Source organism: Centroberyx gerrardi, chromosome 8 (genome assembly GCF_048128805.1).
Source record: "Centroberyx gerrardi isolate f3 chromosome 8, fCenGer3.hap1.cur.20231027, whole genome shotgun sequence".
NCBI lineage: Eukaryota > Metazoa > Chordata > Actinopteri > Beryciformes > Berycidae > Centroberyx > Centroberyx gerrardi.
The window spans coordinates 20,137,341-20,154,841 of record NC_136004.1 but is presented as its reverse complement, the minus strand read 5'-3'; the positions used below and the strand labels follow the sequence as shown (position 1 = coordinate 20,154,841).

The 17,501-nt window shown below is 42.2% G+C and overlaps 1 protein-coding gene across 1 annotated transcript in view; it reads right to left on the bottom strand.

The window, feature by feature from the left end:
• dmxl1 (Dmx like 1) overlaps positions 1–17,501 on the bottom strand; it is a 57,218-nt gene that overhangs the window by 6,220 nt on the left and 33,497 nt on the right. Inside the window, exons 29-45 of the mRNA XM_078285009.1 lie at positions 16,600–17,393; positions 16,129–16,227; positions 15,462–15,629; positions 13,682–13,873; positions 12,730–12,806; positions 9,876–9,997; positions 8,978–9,235; positions 8,263–8,486; positions 7,484–7,632; positions 7,014–7,099; positions 6,665–6,866; positions 5,809–5,926; positions 5,313–5,375; positions 3,716–3,802; positions 2,396–2,514; positions 1,616–1,763; positions 251–311 (exon numbers count right to left, since the gene is read on the bottom strand). Coding sequence (XP_078141135.1) covers positions 251–311; positions 1,616–1,763; positions 2,396–2,514; positions 3,716–3,802; positions 5,313–5,375; positions 5,809–5,926; positions 6,665–6,866; positions 7,014–7,099; positions 7,484–7,632; positions 8,263–8,486; positions 8,978–9,235; positions 9,876–9,997; positions 12,730–12,806; positions 13,682–13,873; positions 15,462–15,629; positions 16,129–16,227; positions 16,600–17,393 — 2,967 coding nt within the window. The remainder of the gene's footprint in view (positions 1–250; positions 312–1,615; positions 1,764–2,395; positions 2,515–3,715; positions 3,803–5,312; positions 5,376–5,808; positions 5,927–6,664; positions 6,867–7,013; positions 7,100–7,483; positions 7,633–8,262; positions 8,487–8,977; positions 9,236–9,875; positions 9,998–12,729; positions 12,807–13,681; positions 13,874–15,461; positions 15,630–16,128; positions 16,228–16,599; positions 17,394–17,501) is intronic.

Sequence of the window (17,501 nt, the reverse complement as noted above, 5' to 3'; positions counted from 1 at the left end):
CTAGCAGAAAATACATGGTTGTAACAAATAGGGCTCACTCAGCCTTTTCTAAATCAACATCAGTACTGAGACCAGAATAAAAAAAACTTTGCCACTTGCTAAGCATCGAGATAACTTAACGAGAGAAACTTTTTGGGTGATGTAATCACCGCCTAAAGGCCATTTTAATATGGGAAATATGATGTCGGGATAGCACCTTCAAAGGTAGTTATTCTCATAATGTATTGTCAGTCATCACAAAGCTACTTACAGTAAGGCAGTGTGGGATGGGAGGTCATCCTTCTCACGTTGTTGATATTCCTCTTGATCAGCTGGGGGAAGAAAGTGAAGAGGAGGAGGATACTAAGTGAAGCTACTTTTTCAGAAAACAATGTAGGATTTGATTTTGAACAGTGACCCTTGAGAACAGACAAATATTGCTACATAGTAGTTGAGCAATTGCTGTACTCTAACTGTAGTTAAAATCCACTCAATAAAATTCAAAGGTCAGAAAAACAATTGTAATCTGTATCATCAGGTTCTAATGCTTCATTTACAGCTACAGCATATAGATATCGAGTGATAGATTCATCACCATTAATGGTACAAATTGCCTTGTTACAGCTCAGTTACCATTTGCTGTCCTGTATCGAGATCGGCAGCCTCGCAAGGCAGAATTTAACAGTGACGTCTACCGAGGAAGAATTAGATTTATCATTGTGTCCAACTGTATTCTGCTCAAAGCCTGAGCGTTATGCCGAACTGGTTGGTAAATAATTAGGATGCAGAGTGGCTCTTGCTGTCCGGTCCGCTCAACAAGGGCAATGCTGTAACTGGACGATATCAACAAACATGACTCACAATTGCTTGATTCAAAAAGGCATTGCTACTATCAGAACCAGATCAAGCACCCAACTGCTGACTCCTAGTTGTCAGCTACGTCTAAGTGCCTTTCCAAACTCTTTAATTAAAAAAAGAATTTGGAGTGTGGGGAAGACGATGGAAGGAGATTTGGACCTAGTGTCTCACAAGCATCGCAGCAACCAAAAACATCTTAGTTCCTTTGTAAGTCAATGAGGGAAGCTAATGTTAGAGCCATGGTGCTTTTGGCAAACTGGCAGAGATTAATTATTAATTAAAAACATTTTAATTACATTGAGGATTTTGCTTTGAGTACAAAGAAGGGCTGAGGTTGGGACTTTTGAGACACCCCGATTGGTTCCATAGCAACAGACAAGATCAATTAATTACAGAAAAGCAGTAAAGATACAGTATACTAAAGCCTTGGCAGTGTGTGTGTGCAAGCTTAATCCGAGACAGGGGAGTGATCGGGATAATAACACAATAAAGCAGGAAAAGTGGGGTGGGGAAAATGGATCGGTCAGGCATTGTGATTTGTATGTCCAAAAATCTTTAAAGTCTGGTAATACATGAAATATCACAAGCAACTGAAACCATTTCAAATAGTCCTGTGTGTTGATTCAGAGACCGAGGTCGAGAGCTACTGCTTTGTTTTACTTCCTTAAGTTTGCGTTACGTCATTCTGTTCTATGATTGATTGTCGATCAGTGCTTTGAGACATGCTTGTGACGAAGGACTACAGAAATAGATGAACTTGAACTTGAGAGGGGCTCACCACGGATGCACCCCTGCCGGTCTGCAGGCCTCCGAGCCATGGCATGTTGATGGGCGTGCCGGGGCTGCTGTGGGTGTAGGGTGTGGTGCCATGGAGGGTGCCAAAGTCATCGCGCGCATGGACCACCAGGAAATCGTCGCCAGCACCACTGAGAGAGACAGAAAGTAATACTTAGTTGGGACAGTTGGGAATTCTTTAATGATTGTTTAGCGGGGAGGATCGTTTTAATGATAGTTTCATCTTCAGTGTTTGTGTTTTATCTTCCATTAAAGAAAGTCATCACAGCTGTCATGAGAAAGACAACAGGAGACAATGAATATTTCAATAAGCAAGGAACCATTATCCATCTCCTGGTGAGAGAAAATAACTTAATTCAGCAAGGATAATGTTAAGTACCTTGTTACCTTGTTTGCAAGCCGCCTGGTTTATTGTTAGCACTGTGTGCATGTGCGGCAGAAATTATGACTCAGTATGTACGACAAGGATAAGGACAAATCCAGATAGAGGGTGACCCTGCTCCCAGACACAATAATCTGTCTCATCAGTTAATGGAGCAGCCACACATGAATACATATAGATCACACACACACATACAGGCACACAGATAGAGACACACAATGCAGCTGCACACACACCAGCTACACCCCCACTGTTACAACTATGAGCTCACACACAATGTAGCTCTAAGGGTTTAAAGTTGAAAAGGTGAGTTGATGATGCTCTGGATGTGCTGTTTCTCAGCATGCATGTACGCACGCACACACACGCCTGCTCCCTTACCCTTTGGCTTCGGCCTCATCATCATCGATCCACGTCAAGATCTGTGTGGCCAAGATGGATGACACGTCCAACTCCTGAATGTCATGGGTGGAGGCCATGACTAAACAATTACGATTTGCCTGGGAACCAGACAGAGACAGGAAGAGGGAGAAGGAAGAGGGGGGACACAGAGTGGGGTGAGGAGGAGGAGGAGAGAAAGAGCAGAAGAGGGATATATGGGAAGAAACAATAAAAAAAAAATTAGGCAAGTTGAAAGAGTGAGAGGCAGCGAAAAAAAAAGGGGTTTCTCATCCTCCATTCAGCCTATGGTCACAGCATCATCCAGCTCTCTGCATTTAATGATGACCTAAGGTGCGCCTTGCTTTGATCGTCGGTGAGGGAGCTAAAAGAGGCCAGTGCCACTGCTTTCCTTAAAATAAAGCGCTCTATCCAACCAAGAGCATCACTGTGTGAACCTCTTCCTTTATCAAACAAGGACAACTCAGGCTGAATAGCATCAAAAGGGCTACAAAGCACTGCTACTCTGCTCAGCGGGGATAAAGCATTGGGATTTAGAAAAAGTTTGCCTGAAAGAAAATCTCTGAAGGTGAGCTCCGCAGCTTTCACAGTTAAGTGGCTGATGACAGACTACTAATTCTCACTTAAGGTTACATGATGCTACAATTACAATAAACTAAGCCTTTTAAATGACGTTGGATTTCACTGACATTTTTTGAGTAGTTCTCTAATGGTTGGAAGTAGGGTTTGAACAATATGGCTTTTTGAATGCCAATACTGACACAAATATTTATGGATTGAAGACACTGAATACTTCTATAGATAAGCATTCTGGGTCATTAAAGTTCTCCACTGAAACACAGGATAGTAAGAAGGAGGAGGAGACAAAATAAATAATAAGAAGACGACCAAGACAAAGAAGACGATGAAAAAGATGAAGAAGAAAACATTCATGCATAATTGTTGGGAATCTGATTAAAATGTTGTCTTATAATCAGTTCAGGCTAAGGGCTTCCCATAGACAACCATAGAGGCAGTAATAGAGAAAATAACAACAATAATAATAATAAACAGAAATATATACAGGTCTAGAGAATATTACACTGGCTTACAGAGTATTGATCAATTATAAAATAAATACTCAAACAAATTGCATCATATCGATGGTAGATGACCGGCCAATATCAGATTTTTAATAAAAGGACAATATCGGACCAATAGATTGGCAAAAAAATATATTGGTCTAACCCTAGTTGGAACTACACTCTGCTTTTCTCATATTGTATCACGTTGTTCATTAAGATCTGTGTAAAGGAGCGGTACCTTGTTAATGGCAAAGGCAGTGATGATGTCAGATTCCTTGTGGATGATGCGTGCCTTTCCGCCAGGGTATCCCAGATCTGCCTCGATCTGCAGAGTGGACACACACACACACAAATAACCACCATGGAGTTTCACCAAATATCACAGCTGAAACATAGGTAATCATTTCCTCCAGACAAAATAACAGGTCAAACCTCTGATGCATTTCCCCCTGCCTAACGCTATAGAGCCAAATTACATAACAGGACCCACAAGATGAGGTGAAGAATGAATAAGTGTCCGACTTACTTACGGTTACAACAGAGCGATGTTTCAATAAAGGCCTATTCTTTGTTTGCAACACGTTGTTCTTTGTTTGTAATATGTGTACTGTGTGTGTCTTGCCTTAGGTGTTATGAGAAGGTATGTGCAGTGCATCAGGCCACACTGTTACGCTACAGCAGCCAACATAACTTGGCTAGTGGCATTAGATAGCATGACCGCAAACAATCCTTCAGCGATGAGCACAAGCACACACTGTACTGTAGAAATCCTATGGGATGTATGCGGTAGTAGAGTAGCAGTACTGCATATTATATAGAGATGTTACATTTTGATGCCAAAGTTATTCAAAATGAGGCAGGCATCCTTTGAGCATGAGATTGAATTAGAGTCTTTACTGCGCTTATTCAAGGGGAAAAGACCATGTCTTTGTCTGTCAGAAGGAATGAAGGGAAACTCGACTTATAGAAATCTAAATATGGTGGTTTGCCATTTTCACAGAGCACATAATCCCTGTGGGACGCGGATTCGCTGTGACAGTGTTGGGCCCATTAATCAGAAGCTATTCAACTTCATAGCATGTCCTCAGAGAGACTGGGTTAATTAACGCTGAGCCAAACGGAGTGGCTATGTGGCAGCTTGCACAGAGAGAACTAGAAGATTAGCAAACCTCTACGAAGCATCAATGTACAGCGCAATGTAAGATTTATGGTTCAGCCTCACATGAAAATTCAGACAGCTAAATGTAAGATTTATATCCAAGACTAACATGAACGTACATAGTTCATGGCCCGGAACACACACGTCATTCTGTCAAAAACATAATTTTAATGTCTCTTACATTGTATGAGCCATATCTAATATTTTATAAGGCAAATACAAGGCACATGATGAGTATGTTCCCATATCTAACCTACTGCACACTCTGTACCATTCACACTGAAGCATGGTGATGCATATTTCAGAAGGTTTCACAACATTTATACAGAATAGCAGTTTGTTTGGTTATTCTTCTTGAGAAAATATTAGGATTTTTTTTGAATGATAAAAGCATCACACATTTTTGTGAACATGCTAAAACAATTCTCAAATAAAAATGATGCTGTTTTCTGTTACAGGCTGGTACTTGAAAAATTAGATGAGATTAGAATGATAGAGACACCAGTGAGATGCAAGATATAACATTTAAATGAGATGCTAAAAATGAGCATGGTTTTACTTGTTAGTCATTCAACTGTCATGATTTCAAACTCCCACTTTGCTGTCCCATATCTAGCACCACAATGTCCTCCCCATCCCACCACCAGAAGCCGTTATTGATCCAAAGCAGCAGTACCTGATTGCTTCCGGTCTCGTCCATCCCTGAACATTTCATATTGTCAGTCTGGTCCTCTACCGACTTTAATTATTGGGGAAGCAGCACAACACACAGGGCAGACACACACACAAAACACACACATACAAAACAATAACCAGTGATGAACCATGCAGTCAAACACACACACAGAGACTGTATTATTGGGCTATTAATCAACCAGGCTGAATTAATGGAATTATTTGACCAAAATGAAAGCACTGTACTGCAAATAGAGAGAGTATTAACACATGTGGGTTGGCATGCGGAACAAAAAAGCACAAATGCGCCACCAGGGATTTAGGAGCAATAATGACACAGTTTGCTTGGGGGTGAATACAGAGATGCGTTGTGGGTTTTAACATTACAAAGTAGTTAAATGTGTTATTCAGTGACAATGCAATGTGCAAGAGGGTTCTACAGTTGTGCAATATGTAGACGGTTCATGCAGCAGGGTAGCGTGGTGGGAACCCTGTACCTCGTTCTGGTCCCGTTTTTTAGTAAAGATGTTTCTAATGAACGTCTCCTGCACTTCTTCCTGCTTGACCAGAAACTGCCACAGACGCTTCACTGGCAGTGCCGAATGGTGGCTAGACCTGGAAGGATAGAAAAGCTCCTGCATATTAACACTCCTGCTCATTAAAGCAGTTATATCAGTTCATTGAAGCACAATGAATTGTGTTCACAAAATTTCTCTTTTCAACAACGATTTGTGCCATTGGTGCTGATCTGAACACTCCAGATATCTGGCGCTTTAGGCAAGATACATCAAATGCACACAACTGCTGTTCATCCAAGAACAGTAAATCCCACTGAAAGAGCTATGTGGAAAGCCACAGCAGGTCACCACTGCTTAAGGATAGACCCTGGAATCTAGGGAGATCCTGAGGAGCAGCTTTTGAACCCAATCCACTGGTATGGATGAGATGTAAAGGCTCTGCACATTTGGCGCTGAAGGCAAGTTGAAATCAAATGTACCACATTGTGTTAACATAAAGTCTCCATGTTTAAAAGCTGAAGGGTATGTCTTAAGGCTTGATGCAGTCTTGTAAAGTACTAAATCATAGCTTTTGTCTAGTCAAAAACAGGAATGCCTTGCTAAAATGCGCACATTAATAAACATGCTAGGGTTGACTAATTTTTATTTTAATAAATTCAAAATGTAATTTAAAACTTCTGATTCATTTAGCAATAATAAATATTTTAGCATTATTCCATTGCAGATTGGATCCAAAAACATGTCTCTCATAATGATTTTTCACACATTAATTTTAAACAAAGATTTTGATTATTGATTGGCTTGAAAGCCAGCAGACCCTGACCCAGGGCGTTACCTGAATGGCGTGTTGGATGGCTCAAACAGGGCCTTGTGTCTGAGGAGGGCAGGGCCGGGGGTGGCTGTCTCGTCCTGGGGGTGCGTGGAGATGTACTTGGAAGGAGGACCTCCAAAGATCTCCAGCCTCTTCTGCAGCACCTGCTCCCAGCGCTGCAGCGTCTTCAGCACCGCATGGCAGAGCGGAGAGCCCACAGGCAGATCTGGGTAAGCAGAGGCAGGCACACACAAACGGAGGGAGAAAAAACATAAGATCAGTTAAAATAGGCCATGAAAATTGTGGCAGCACTTGTCTAAGTACCACACATTAGTATGTCAGAGGGTAGTGTGTAGTGTATTTTAGTGTTTACCTAACAGATCATGTCCTGCCATTGGGTAGAAGGACTTGAGGTTGCCCAGCACCAGTTGAACCATTGTCAGACGCATCAAACACCAACTGCAAGGACAGAGAGCAGCCATTACATGCAACTGTTTAATAACAGTTAAACATTGCCATGCATTTATGCCATTTGGTGGACTTAACCCGTTGGTGGACGCTCTTATCCAAAGTGTGTTAAAGCACCATGGGTGGCTCTAGTGGGAATTGAGGCCCTACTTCTGGCAGTATTTGTGAAATCCGCAACCCAATGAGCAACAGAACCACATTTCCTAATTCTGTGCAGTACCTTAAACACAGCTTATTAACTGTGACTGTAATAATAAACTCCAAGATAAACTCCATCAGCATCTACTGCCAGGTTGGAGAAGTTAAGACAATTTTTCAGGGTTTACAGTGATATCACCTCTCTCATGTGCTATGCCATTCAAAAAGTTTCTGTACCTGTATGAGTTGTGGTTAGAATGCTCTTTCATTGGAGAGTTGGGGTCAAACACGTCTTCGTACTCATCGTCATCTTCATCTTCATCCTGACTGCCCTGGCTCTCCTCTGAGTCATACTCAACTCTGCTTTCTGACGGTGGCAGGAATGGCTAAATGACACATGAAATGCAGCAACAACAACAACAACAATGAAGGAAGACTGACTTTGTGGATACGGTGACAGTATCCTGGTTGATTTCCCAGGCGTATGGGTGCATCGGCTGGTTCACAGTTTAAACTGCTGAGATTTACACCTCATTCTGGTTAGACAAACATTCCCAAAGCTCAAACAAACATACTACATTCCACAGATTCGGCCTTTCATTTGCTGCCTTTCAGCTTTAGGATGTCTCTTGATGACTACAGCGGATCACACAGTGTAATTAGATGATTTCCAATTACCAGTTTGTTTACAAGTTTGCACGGGATATAAATTAGTACGAAAACAATCATACATTCAAAATGTAAACACACAGCTAAACATGATATCATCAAGAAAGAGGATTACATTATCACAATGATAAGCTGATCTATTATAACACTGGAGGGATGTGCACTGAGTTTCAGTACAAGTCATTATAGACCATGAATTAAATATTCAAGTCAAGCTGGACCTAAAAAAAGAATATAAAAGAAGCAATATGTTTATATATGCTAATAACGCTACTTTTTTTTAGTATGATATGAGGGTTTTTTTATGATGTGATTTGAGGTGATATGATGCATTCATTCTGGGTTACCTTGGCAATGAAGTAGTCCCAAATGCTGAGTTCTGGAGGGACAAAACGTTCTTTAAAGATGGAGGCAGCTTCTTGTTCCACTACGGGTCCAAGCCTGGGACTGGCTGGGCTGGCTGGCCCCTCCCTCTCCCTCTCCAACCCCGACTCCTCTTTGGAGCCGCTACGCGAGGACAGGAGCCTGAAGCGTCTGGACTTCCTCTCTGAGTGCTCGTTGGCTGGTGAGGCTGCAGGGACCACACAAAATGTTCTTTAAATCGCTATATTTGACTGATATAGGCTGGCATCACAGCCACACCCACTCATGCATTTTCACGTCATACACAGTACATACACAAAGCCTGATATATGTAACTACTTTGATATGTATATGTAAAAGCTTTTCTGAACTTCTGATGCTTTTTCTTCTGATATTCATAAGTCCTTTTCTAGAAATCTAAAGACCCGTGGTGTAATTTACCTAAATTTTGTCAAATGAAGGAGTTACAGTAATGTTACATCAGGCGTCCTCTGGCAACCATCAAAGACAGAAAGACGAGGGAAACAGGACCCCCACTGATAGGTTGATGGGTTTTGCTATGACAGACAGTCAGGACCCCCACTAACTTGGCAAGGCTGATTTGATCTGGCTACTGGGTCACCTCTATAAGCAAAACCCCATACAGAGAGACAACCACTCAGACAGACAGACAGACAGACAAAAAGAAACCCTGCCAACCTAGCGGCGGTGATTTCGCTGGGCTGTGGGGTTTCTCTATGACAGGGGTCCGGGCCCCTCCTCCGAACACCGCCACCCACAGCTTGCTGTTGAGAGGGTGGGCCACGATGCGGAACAGCTCGTTGCTGGAGTGGGTGGCCATGCCGTGGACGAACAGGCTGAGGAAGACAGCAGTCAGGATCTCGCAGAGCAGCACAGCTAAGCCTGGCTGGCTCTCCTCACCCGCCGAGTTCAACAGACGGATCAGAGAGGCAATACCTGGAGAGAGGGATGGGAAGAAGAGAAAGAGAGAAAGATAGGCAGAGGTGAGGGGGGAGAGAAGGAGAGAGGGACAGAGAAAGGTATGGAGGGCATGGAAAGTGGAGGCAATGGAGGGAGAAGAGGGAGTAGGAGAAGAAGGGAGGTAGAAAGGGTGGTTGAGTGGGGAGAGGGAGGAGTGGAGGAGATGAGAAGCATGGAGGGTAGAGTATATGACGTTTCAAGGGTGTTTAAATATACTAAGTAACAGCAAAACACTGATTTCAGTAGTTGACAAACTCGGATGTTCTGGAGTTATAATGGTTAAAGTGTCTCTCCGGTGACCTCACCAAAAATTTGAAAATCGAACAAGCCCCAAACGATATACCCTACTTAGATATATACACACACACAACTGAGAACAACATCAGGTCCATCATCACTTGAATAAATTGAACAAAGGAATAAAGAACATACAACCTATTGTAGGAAAAGTAAACTCACTGTGGAATATATTTAGTCATTAGCCATTTTTAAGCTTTGATTACCTTAGAAAAATGTGTTTTTGGGGTGGTTTTGTAAATTATGTGTTGTACACAAAAAATGTGGAATTATGGGTATTGAAGTAGAGAACAGCATGTTCATCTGTTGTGTGATTTACCTGGCCACTGTGCAGGAGAAGTGTTGGGCAGGACAGTCTCCTCCATGCTGACTGTTCTGATTGGCTGCTTCTGAGACAGCAACACACCCTGATACACAATCCCTGTGAAAGGGTTCACATGGCTGTGGGAGACACGGTAGAAAAAAAAAAGCACACACACACACACACACACACACACACACACACACACACACACACACACACACACACACACACACACACACACACACACACACACACACACACACACACACACAGTCAGTATGAGGGCACAAAGGAAAACATTTATATTAAACATGAAATACAGTACTAAAAAGTGGAAATCGAAAATGGGGTTAGGTGGTGTAAATATATAATGTCAAACAGTAAATGTTTCAACTTTGCTCTGAATTCTGTGAGATTTCTTGTAAGAAACGGAGAGGAGCAGCACTGTCAAGCTCTGTTCTGCCAAGACATGAAATACTAATGGGCTACAAGGCAGGTTAGCTGCCTATCTATTCCATCTGATTATAGTGAAGAAATACAGAACATCTTTAAGATCAAGTGTCATAGCCAAGTTCTCACATCATGGGGCTTTTCAGCATACACAATATGATCTTGGATAGTTGGATAGTTTCTTACGGAAATTTTAACAGGGAATACGGAATACCCAACCCACTAGGGAGTCTATTACGTTTCTCTCTAACATCCAATAAGTCCCCCTTTATGCTACTGTCAAAAAACCAATTGCCTCCACATCAGAAGGAATTCAAAAGTCAAGGGGAATATAATTTAGAAGGGAGAGTGGCAGTCTCTTTGCTGCTTCCTGCAAATTCAATCTCCACATTCACATCGTCCGTCTACTGTCACGGCACCCAGAGTGTACAGGTAATCACCGATGCTTTTAGGTTTTATGTAGATGGACTTATTAAATGATGCATGTTTTCCATAATGTAAATTAAAACAAACAGAAGCTAACATGAACAACAGGGAGAGAACGAATGTGGATCAGAATGCTGTCAGCTTGGCTAAAACACTCGCGACCTACATCGTGAAATTTCTTCTAAAACATTCACTCACTCTCTCTCACTCACACACTCAGGAGGAAAACGCAGAAGCAGAGTTTCATCAAACCTCTGTAGCGACACACCAAGAGAGCTTATATCATAATTACCATTACAAAGACACTGTTAAATTAGAAATAGCCTTGCTAATTTAGTTAGACTGTTCAACTCCCAGTAGCACATGATAGATGGCTGTGTGTGTGTGTGCGTGTATGCTCGTGAATTAGCATGCATATGTTGCACTAGCTAAGGACGATGCAAAGTGCTCATTCAATCACATCTCTGAGCTGTGAAATACCAAGGGCAGAGAGCACGCTCTGCAGAGCCAGCCAGTTTGCCAGTAAATCAGGAGAAGGTGGAACTATTAGGTCACCCAGCTACAATAATGAATAAGCTTTCTCCCTGCTCTCCTAGCCTAAAAACCTTTGCCCTTTCCTGTGACACATTTCTCAATGTCACAAGCAATCCTATCTCTGGGTCACCGCACTGTAGCTGCAGGGTTCACGATCCGGTCAAGCACGCGTTAAAGGGATTCTGTACAGCATCGAGCAATCTGACAGAGCCGTGACAGAGATTCACACAAGCAGCACATTTGTAGCCAAAATGTATGAAATCCTCCAAAGCTTTAACCAAAGCTAAATCTTTGATCAGTTAAAGCATTTCAGCCATACCACTAAAATACTTCATCAAACCAACAAAAGATTGCCAAATAGAACAAATATGATCACAGTGCTAGGATGACTTTGGGAAACCCAGACTAGGACAACTTCAAAAGGATATTTCACTTTGGTATAACATTTGTATTTTTGGCATGCATATCCCTGTATGCGTGCATGAACACACACCCCCCATAAAAAAGTATGCCCCGTTTACCATTAGTAATGTCCCTCTCCTCTTATTTCCTATTATTCTGCTTCCATAAGTCTGAAAAACTACTTCTAACACATACACACACTTCAACTGAAAAACAAAACACTGTTTCTTCAATTTTACTGTTCATATATTCATACTCATGTCATTATTTTACTTCATACTTAATTTTATCTTCATTTATTTATTATCACTTTTGTACCAATTGTTTTATGTATTTTATATATTTATTTTCCTTTTCCCTTTGCTGTTGTAAAATGTCTTTGAGTACCATGTAAAGCACTTAATAAAATGTATTATTATTATCATCATCATCATCATCATCATCATCATCATCATCATCTACTGTATAAATGAAACCAGAGTGCCCAAGATAACGTCATTTCTGTCTGTGTTTTGTTGTCTTTTTCAGTACAGAATTTTTGCTGTTTGTAAATACTGAGAATCTGGGAAAAAAAAGCCTGATAACTCAATGATGGATAAATAATCCAGTGGCGGCTAATGCTGGTGTCTGACTCTTAATGGAGTCGTGTCAAGGTGAATGTTCTGGAAAATGAAGATGTTGTATCAAAGTTAAACATCGCTTTAAAACATAAAGAATTCAAGAAGCTTGCTCCCAGAGATGCTCCGCTGTAGATATCAGAACGCACTGAACTCAACCCATCCCAAGTCAGGCAGCATAAAAGTGTTTTTCAAAGTTTGGGCTGGGACCTGGGAAGATGCATTTCCCCAGACCCCTGAATCATTGTGAAGAAATTGATGGCTTCAAAATAGCTCAGAGTTTGTGATGTATTCAAATTATGTATGAAGTTACTGACTATGCTACAACAGTCCTTGCAACACAAGATAGGTTGAAGAGTACATCTGGTTTAGATGAGTCTGTTAAACAATAGCTCAAGTAACACTGTCTTGTAAAAGTCATTGCTTGATGAGACTCTGACCTGTAGCTATGTCCATCACAGAGACACTGATAGATGCAGGCAGACAAGGAGGCAGCCAGGGTGTGCAGCACATAGATCTGAAACAACAGTCATGGACAAAAGAACAAACATGAATTAGCATGAGGGTCTAGTTGAGGTGCTTCTTCAATCAAAACCAAACTGAAAAAATGAACCATTACTTGTCCACAACTTGCTTAAAACACTAAAATCACTTTCAATTTTCTGTACTACTAATGAACTACTACTAATAAAATTATACAATGAATTTCATTTTATAGGTCTCCCAGTGTCCTTGGCCTCTTGCAATGTAAATCAAATTCATTGCTCTTCCATCAAGAGGAAACCTCAGACTCCACACTTTAAATGATAATTATGGTTATTTTCAACCTGGGTCTTACACTCCAGATTTTTGCCATTATGCAGATTGATTCTGATCAAGATTTCATCAATTACTTCACTGTAGAGTTCTACGTACCCCTGGTTCGCAGGGAACGCAATGTAGGGCACAAATGTTTTGAAAAGGAGATGTTTTGCGTGCTTTTTGGAGTCGACTGTTTGAATTTCCATTGGCCCAGTTGGATTGTATTGGAGAGCAGCGCTCTCTGTAAACTAGAGCTCTACAGTAAAGCAATTGATGACATTTTGACCAGAATCGATCAGCATGATGGCAAAAACTAGGAAAAATAAGGGCAGGTTGAAAATAACTGGAATTATGCTTCAAAAGCAATTTCTTTTGTATGAATTGAGTGATTTCTGCCGAACTGTCGCTTAAATCGCTCAGCAATTTCTGTGCTCTGCAATGGCCTTCTACATGAATGACTTCTGCAAAGAGCAAAAACTACTGATTGTTGGTGAACCAAAGGCTGGTGAGGTTTCAGGAATTCAAACTAATTGTAACTAATTCTGGATAAATGGCAAGAAGTGAAACAAAGGATTTAGAGGTCTGCCTCACCTTATTGTTGATCACATCAGGATGCGGAGGAGAGTCGAGTGCATTGATGGTCTGTAAGATGTCATGAGTCAGGTTGGTCAAGTGGACAATGGGATTGGCTACCACTGTCTTTGCGTTGGCTGTGCAGGCCAACAGAAGAGGGATGGAGGCGGGATGGGAACAGGGTGTCACCGTTAGTTCGGTGGAGTCATCCTGTGGGCAGAGGTCAAAAAAGCACATGGTTTAATTTGTGCCCATCCATTATGTCTTCAGGTACACCAATATTCAGATGCTCCCATGAATGCATAGGCGCAAATACATGGCATGCACAAACACAAGTAGGCACAAATACACTCTTCATCAGACCCTCACACACACCTTTACACTTGGTCATAGCTACAATTATAACTGGTGAAACTTAACAACTTTGCTCCACAGTTAACATGGAAAATAAGAATAGACACATCAAACTTTCTCATCCTCTTTTTCAGGAAGAGACATTTCACAAAGGGAGCTACTGTAAGAAATTAGGGGTGATGCTTTGAACTGTGAAACAACAACAAGCCTCTTGCTGAGTAATTTGTAATGAGCTGATTGCCAGAGTGTGATGTAAGTAAAGTAACCCATACTTAGAGAGTGAGGGATGTGTGTGCCACTGTGTGTGAATGACATTAAGAAAGATAGAGGAAAAGAGGAGGACATACAGAACCAAGAAAGAGTGACTTTTTTGTTTGTATATATATATTATATATATGCATATGTGTGTAAACCAAATCCCTCCGCATGACTTTGTGTGTGTGTGTGTGTGTGAATACCGCATGCTTATGTTTGTCACGCTTAATTAATCACATCCAGTTGTCACCAACTTCACCAGAAGCTCTACATACCGACTACAGTGAAGACAAAGGCAAAATTCTCAAATTTCCTCGACAACAATCCAGAAATTTGACAACCGTGGGACCGGAGCTGGGAGCAAAGCAACTGCTTTTATTTCAAAATCAAAGTAGGGGAGCAGAAAGGACTCCCAGTGCCCATCATCTGTGCTAACATTCAAGAGCGCAGTTCCCATGCCAGCTCATTGAGTTGTTTACCTCCTCAAACTTGGACTCAGCCTTCTAATAGTAAGCCTAAGGCAGGACGTCCCTCAGGAGCTTGGCGAATCAGCACAACCTGTCAGCCCGTTGCTGGAGGTGTGTTAGCAATCACCAGTGAACAGGAAGTAGGTCTGTGTGTGTGTCTTGGGAGCTCCGGTTGCAGTAAGACAAGCTTTCAGAGGGCTCAGTGTTCGTCTTTCATTTGTACTTTGCCCCCCTTCTGTTCTGTATCCTTCCACTCAAAGAAACATGTGTGCAGTAGAATACTACTGCAGCTCTGTTGGCTGGTGTGGAAGTACTGTATATGCAGGTTATTACCCTGCAATTTTTTTTGTGTTTCACAAAAAACTGAGAAACATATTCTGCTCACATTATTATGACAAATGTTTATTTCCTAGCTAACTCATTCCATATTACTTTGAGCAGTAATACTGTGTGCATTTAGTTTGTGTGTGCTCAGAGCCATTCACAGAAGAGTTGGGGCAGTTGTACTTGGTTGCTATGTCTCTGCCACAAATATGAAACGATGCCCTCTGTACTGTCTCCATGGTAAGACCACTAACATCCATAAAATCAGCTGGCATAGTGTTAAAACTTGGTAACAGCTACAGAGCCAGACTGTGGAGCTAACATGGCGCTACCACTGAAAACTGCAAAGGGCACACACTGTCCATCAATGGCTATGCGTCTGTGTATGTTTCAATTACCTGGTGTGACTCCTGAAGCAATAATATGAGCTCCATGCGTACAGAGGCCAGTCCTCCACCATGGGAGCCATGCAGGCTGCAGTAGCTCAGAAACATCCTCAGTAGGGGCTGGTTACTCTGCAGCCAGTGCCTCCTGCTCCGCTGGCTGTCGCCACGTGGGCTCCTGGGCTGCAAAATCAGTTTTACTTTATTAATTTTATAGACACATCAATCAACATCACTGCAAATGGGCCAAGTTTAGTCAGTTGGCTAGAGTTCAAACTAAAGCCCCAGAGCAGTACGCAAAAAAAACAACACATTAAACCATGCATATTAATTAGTTCTGTCATCATTTTATAAATATACAGTAAGTGTAGCGCAAGTGCAATTCATTTAATAAATTTTATGAATCAGGTGTGCTGCTGAAATTGAATCAATGGTAAACAGAATGTAGAGCAAAATTTCCAGCAGTGAGTTCAAGGGATTTTTATACTCAATCAAAGGAAACAGAGGTCCAAAGGAGAAGATTGGAATCTCTTCAATAAAACATGATTTTTTCAAAAAAATTCACAACATTGATACTGTATCATTATCTCAATAAGTCAAATTTTAATGCAGTGAGTGTTGCATTGATCTTTACTCATGAACATCTGACAAATCTCCTAGCATGGCAGCTACCATCACCCACCCGTTCCTCCTCTACTGCCCCGGAGACGGGGGCCATGCCATGGACAGACAGCTCTGGCAGGCAGGGCTTGTAGCTGCAGCAACGCTGGAGAGCCACCACCTGGGGGAAACAAAATTTAATTTGAATGTTAATTTATTAACAAGGAATTTATCATCCATGGGCAGGAGCAACTGTGGAATGCATAAACATTTCATCAAGCTGTTAAACAGTTTTCACAAGCGAATGTTTGATAGGCAAACAAACCATTTGTCTTTTTCGAATTTCATAAGAGAAAACCATTGCCGTTATTATCAAGTCTAAATGCAACCATTATCATGTCTACATGCACTGAAACAGTACACACAGAAAGATACAATCATCAGTGTACATTCATGAGAAAAGTGGAAATGTGTGAGAGGTATATAAGATACAAATTTTAGTAGTGTGTGTGTACATACATCTGTGAGTGTGTTTGAATGAGTGTGCCCTCACCTCTCTCTCCAGCCACTGGTAGAGCTGGTGACGTAGCTTCCCTCCATCCAGTTCATACCCTGTCGACAGAGTCCTAAGCTCATTGGTCAGAATCTTCAAGCAGGCGCTGAACTTCAGTTGGGCCGCTAAGATGTCTTCAGACGGAGCAATGAAGTCACTGCTGTCCTCACTGTCCTCCCCCGTCACTGTCTCCGTTAGCAGCGATATGGCGTCCTGCGTGTCCTGGAACACACTGCTGCTGTCCGCAGCTTCATCTTTCTTAACGTTCGTATTTTCTTCATCATCCTCGTTGTCTTCATCATCTTTGTCGCTGTCCCACTTCAGTTCCAGGGGCTCGTCTGGGACAGTCACTGATGGTTGGCTCCAGTCAAAACTTAGAACTGAATCTGATCGGCTGTTGCATAAGCTGTCCCCGCCTGACTCGTAACCATTCAGAACCGGCTGAGACCAGTCCAGGTCCGATGCCCGGCCAGTCTTACTCCTGTCGCTGAGTTCTGCAGCGATACCCGTATCCTCCTGGTTGGGCAGTTTGGAGTGCTTGTGGACTTTGGGCATCTTGGAGACGACTTCAAGGGCTAGCATAGGGCAGCCAGCCTGCAGGTGTGCATATGCTGCTGTGAAAAACAGCCTTCTCTCCACCAAGCTGATGGAATCCGCCCTGCGGCCCTCAGCGGTGAGGCCAACTTTAGCCTTGTCCGAGGAGCCAAAATGGCGGCGAAGGAGGAGTGGGTGGGTACGGAGGTAGGTGTAGAAGTTGAAAACCTCAGGGTTGCATGGGGACATGGAAGAGGAACCTGCCATAGATATACAAGAGAGGTACAAAAGAAAGGACAATGGTTTTTATCTGTGGCGGTGGCACAAACCTGCAGCCTTTACTGCTTTGATCGCAGTATTACCTGCAG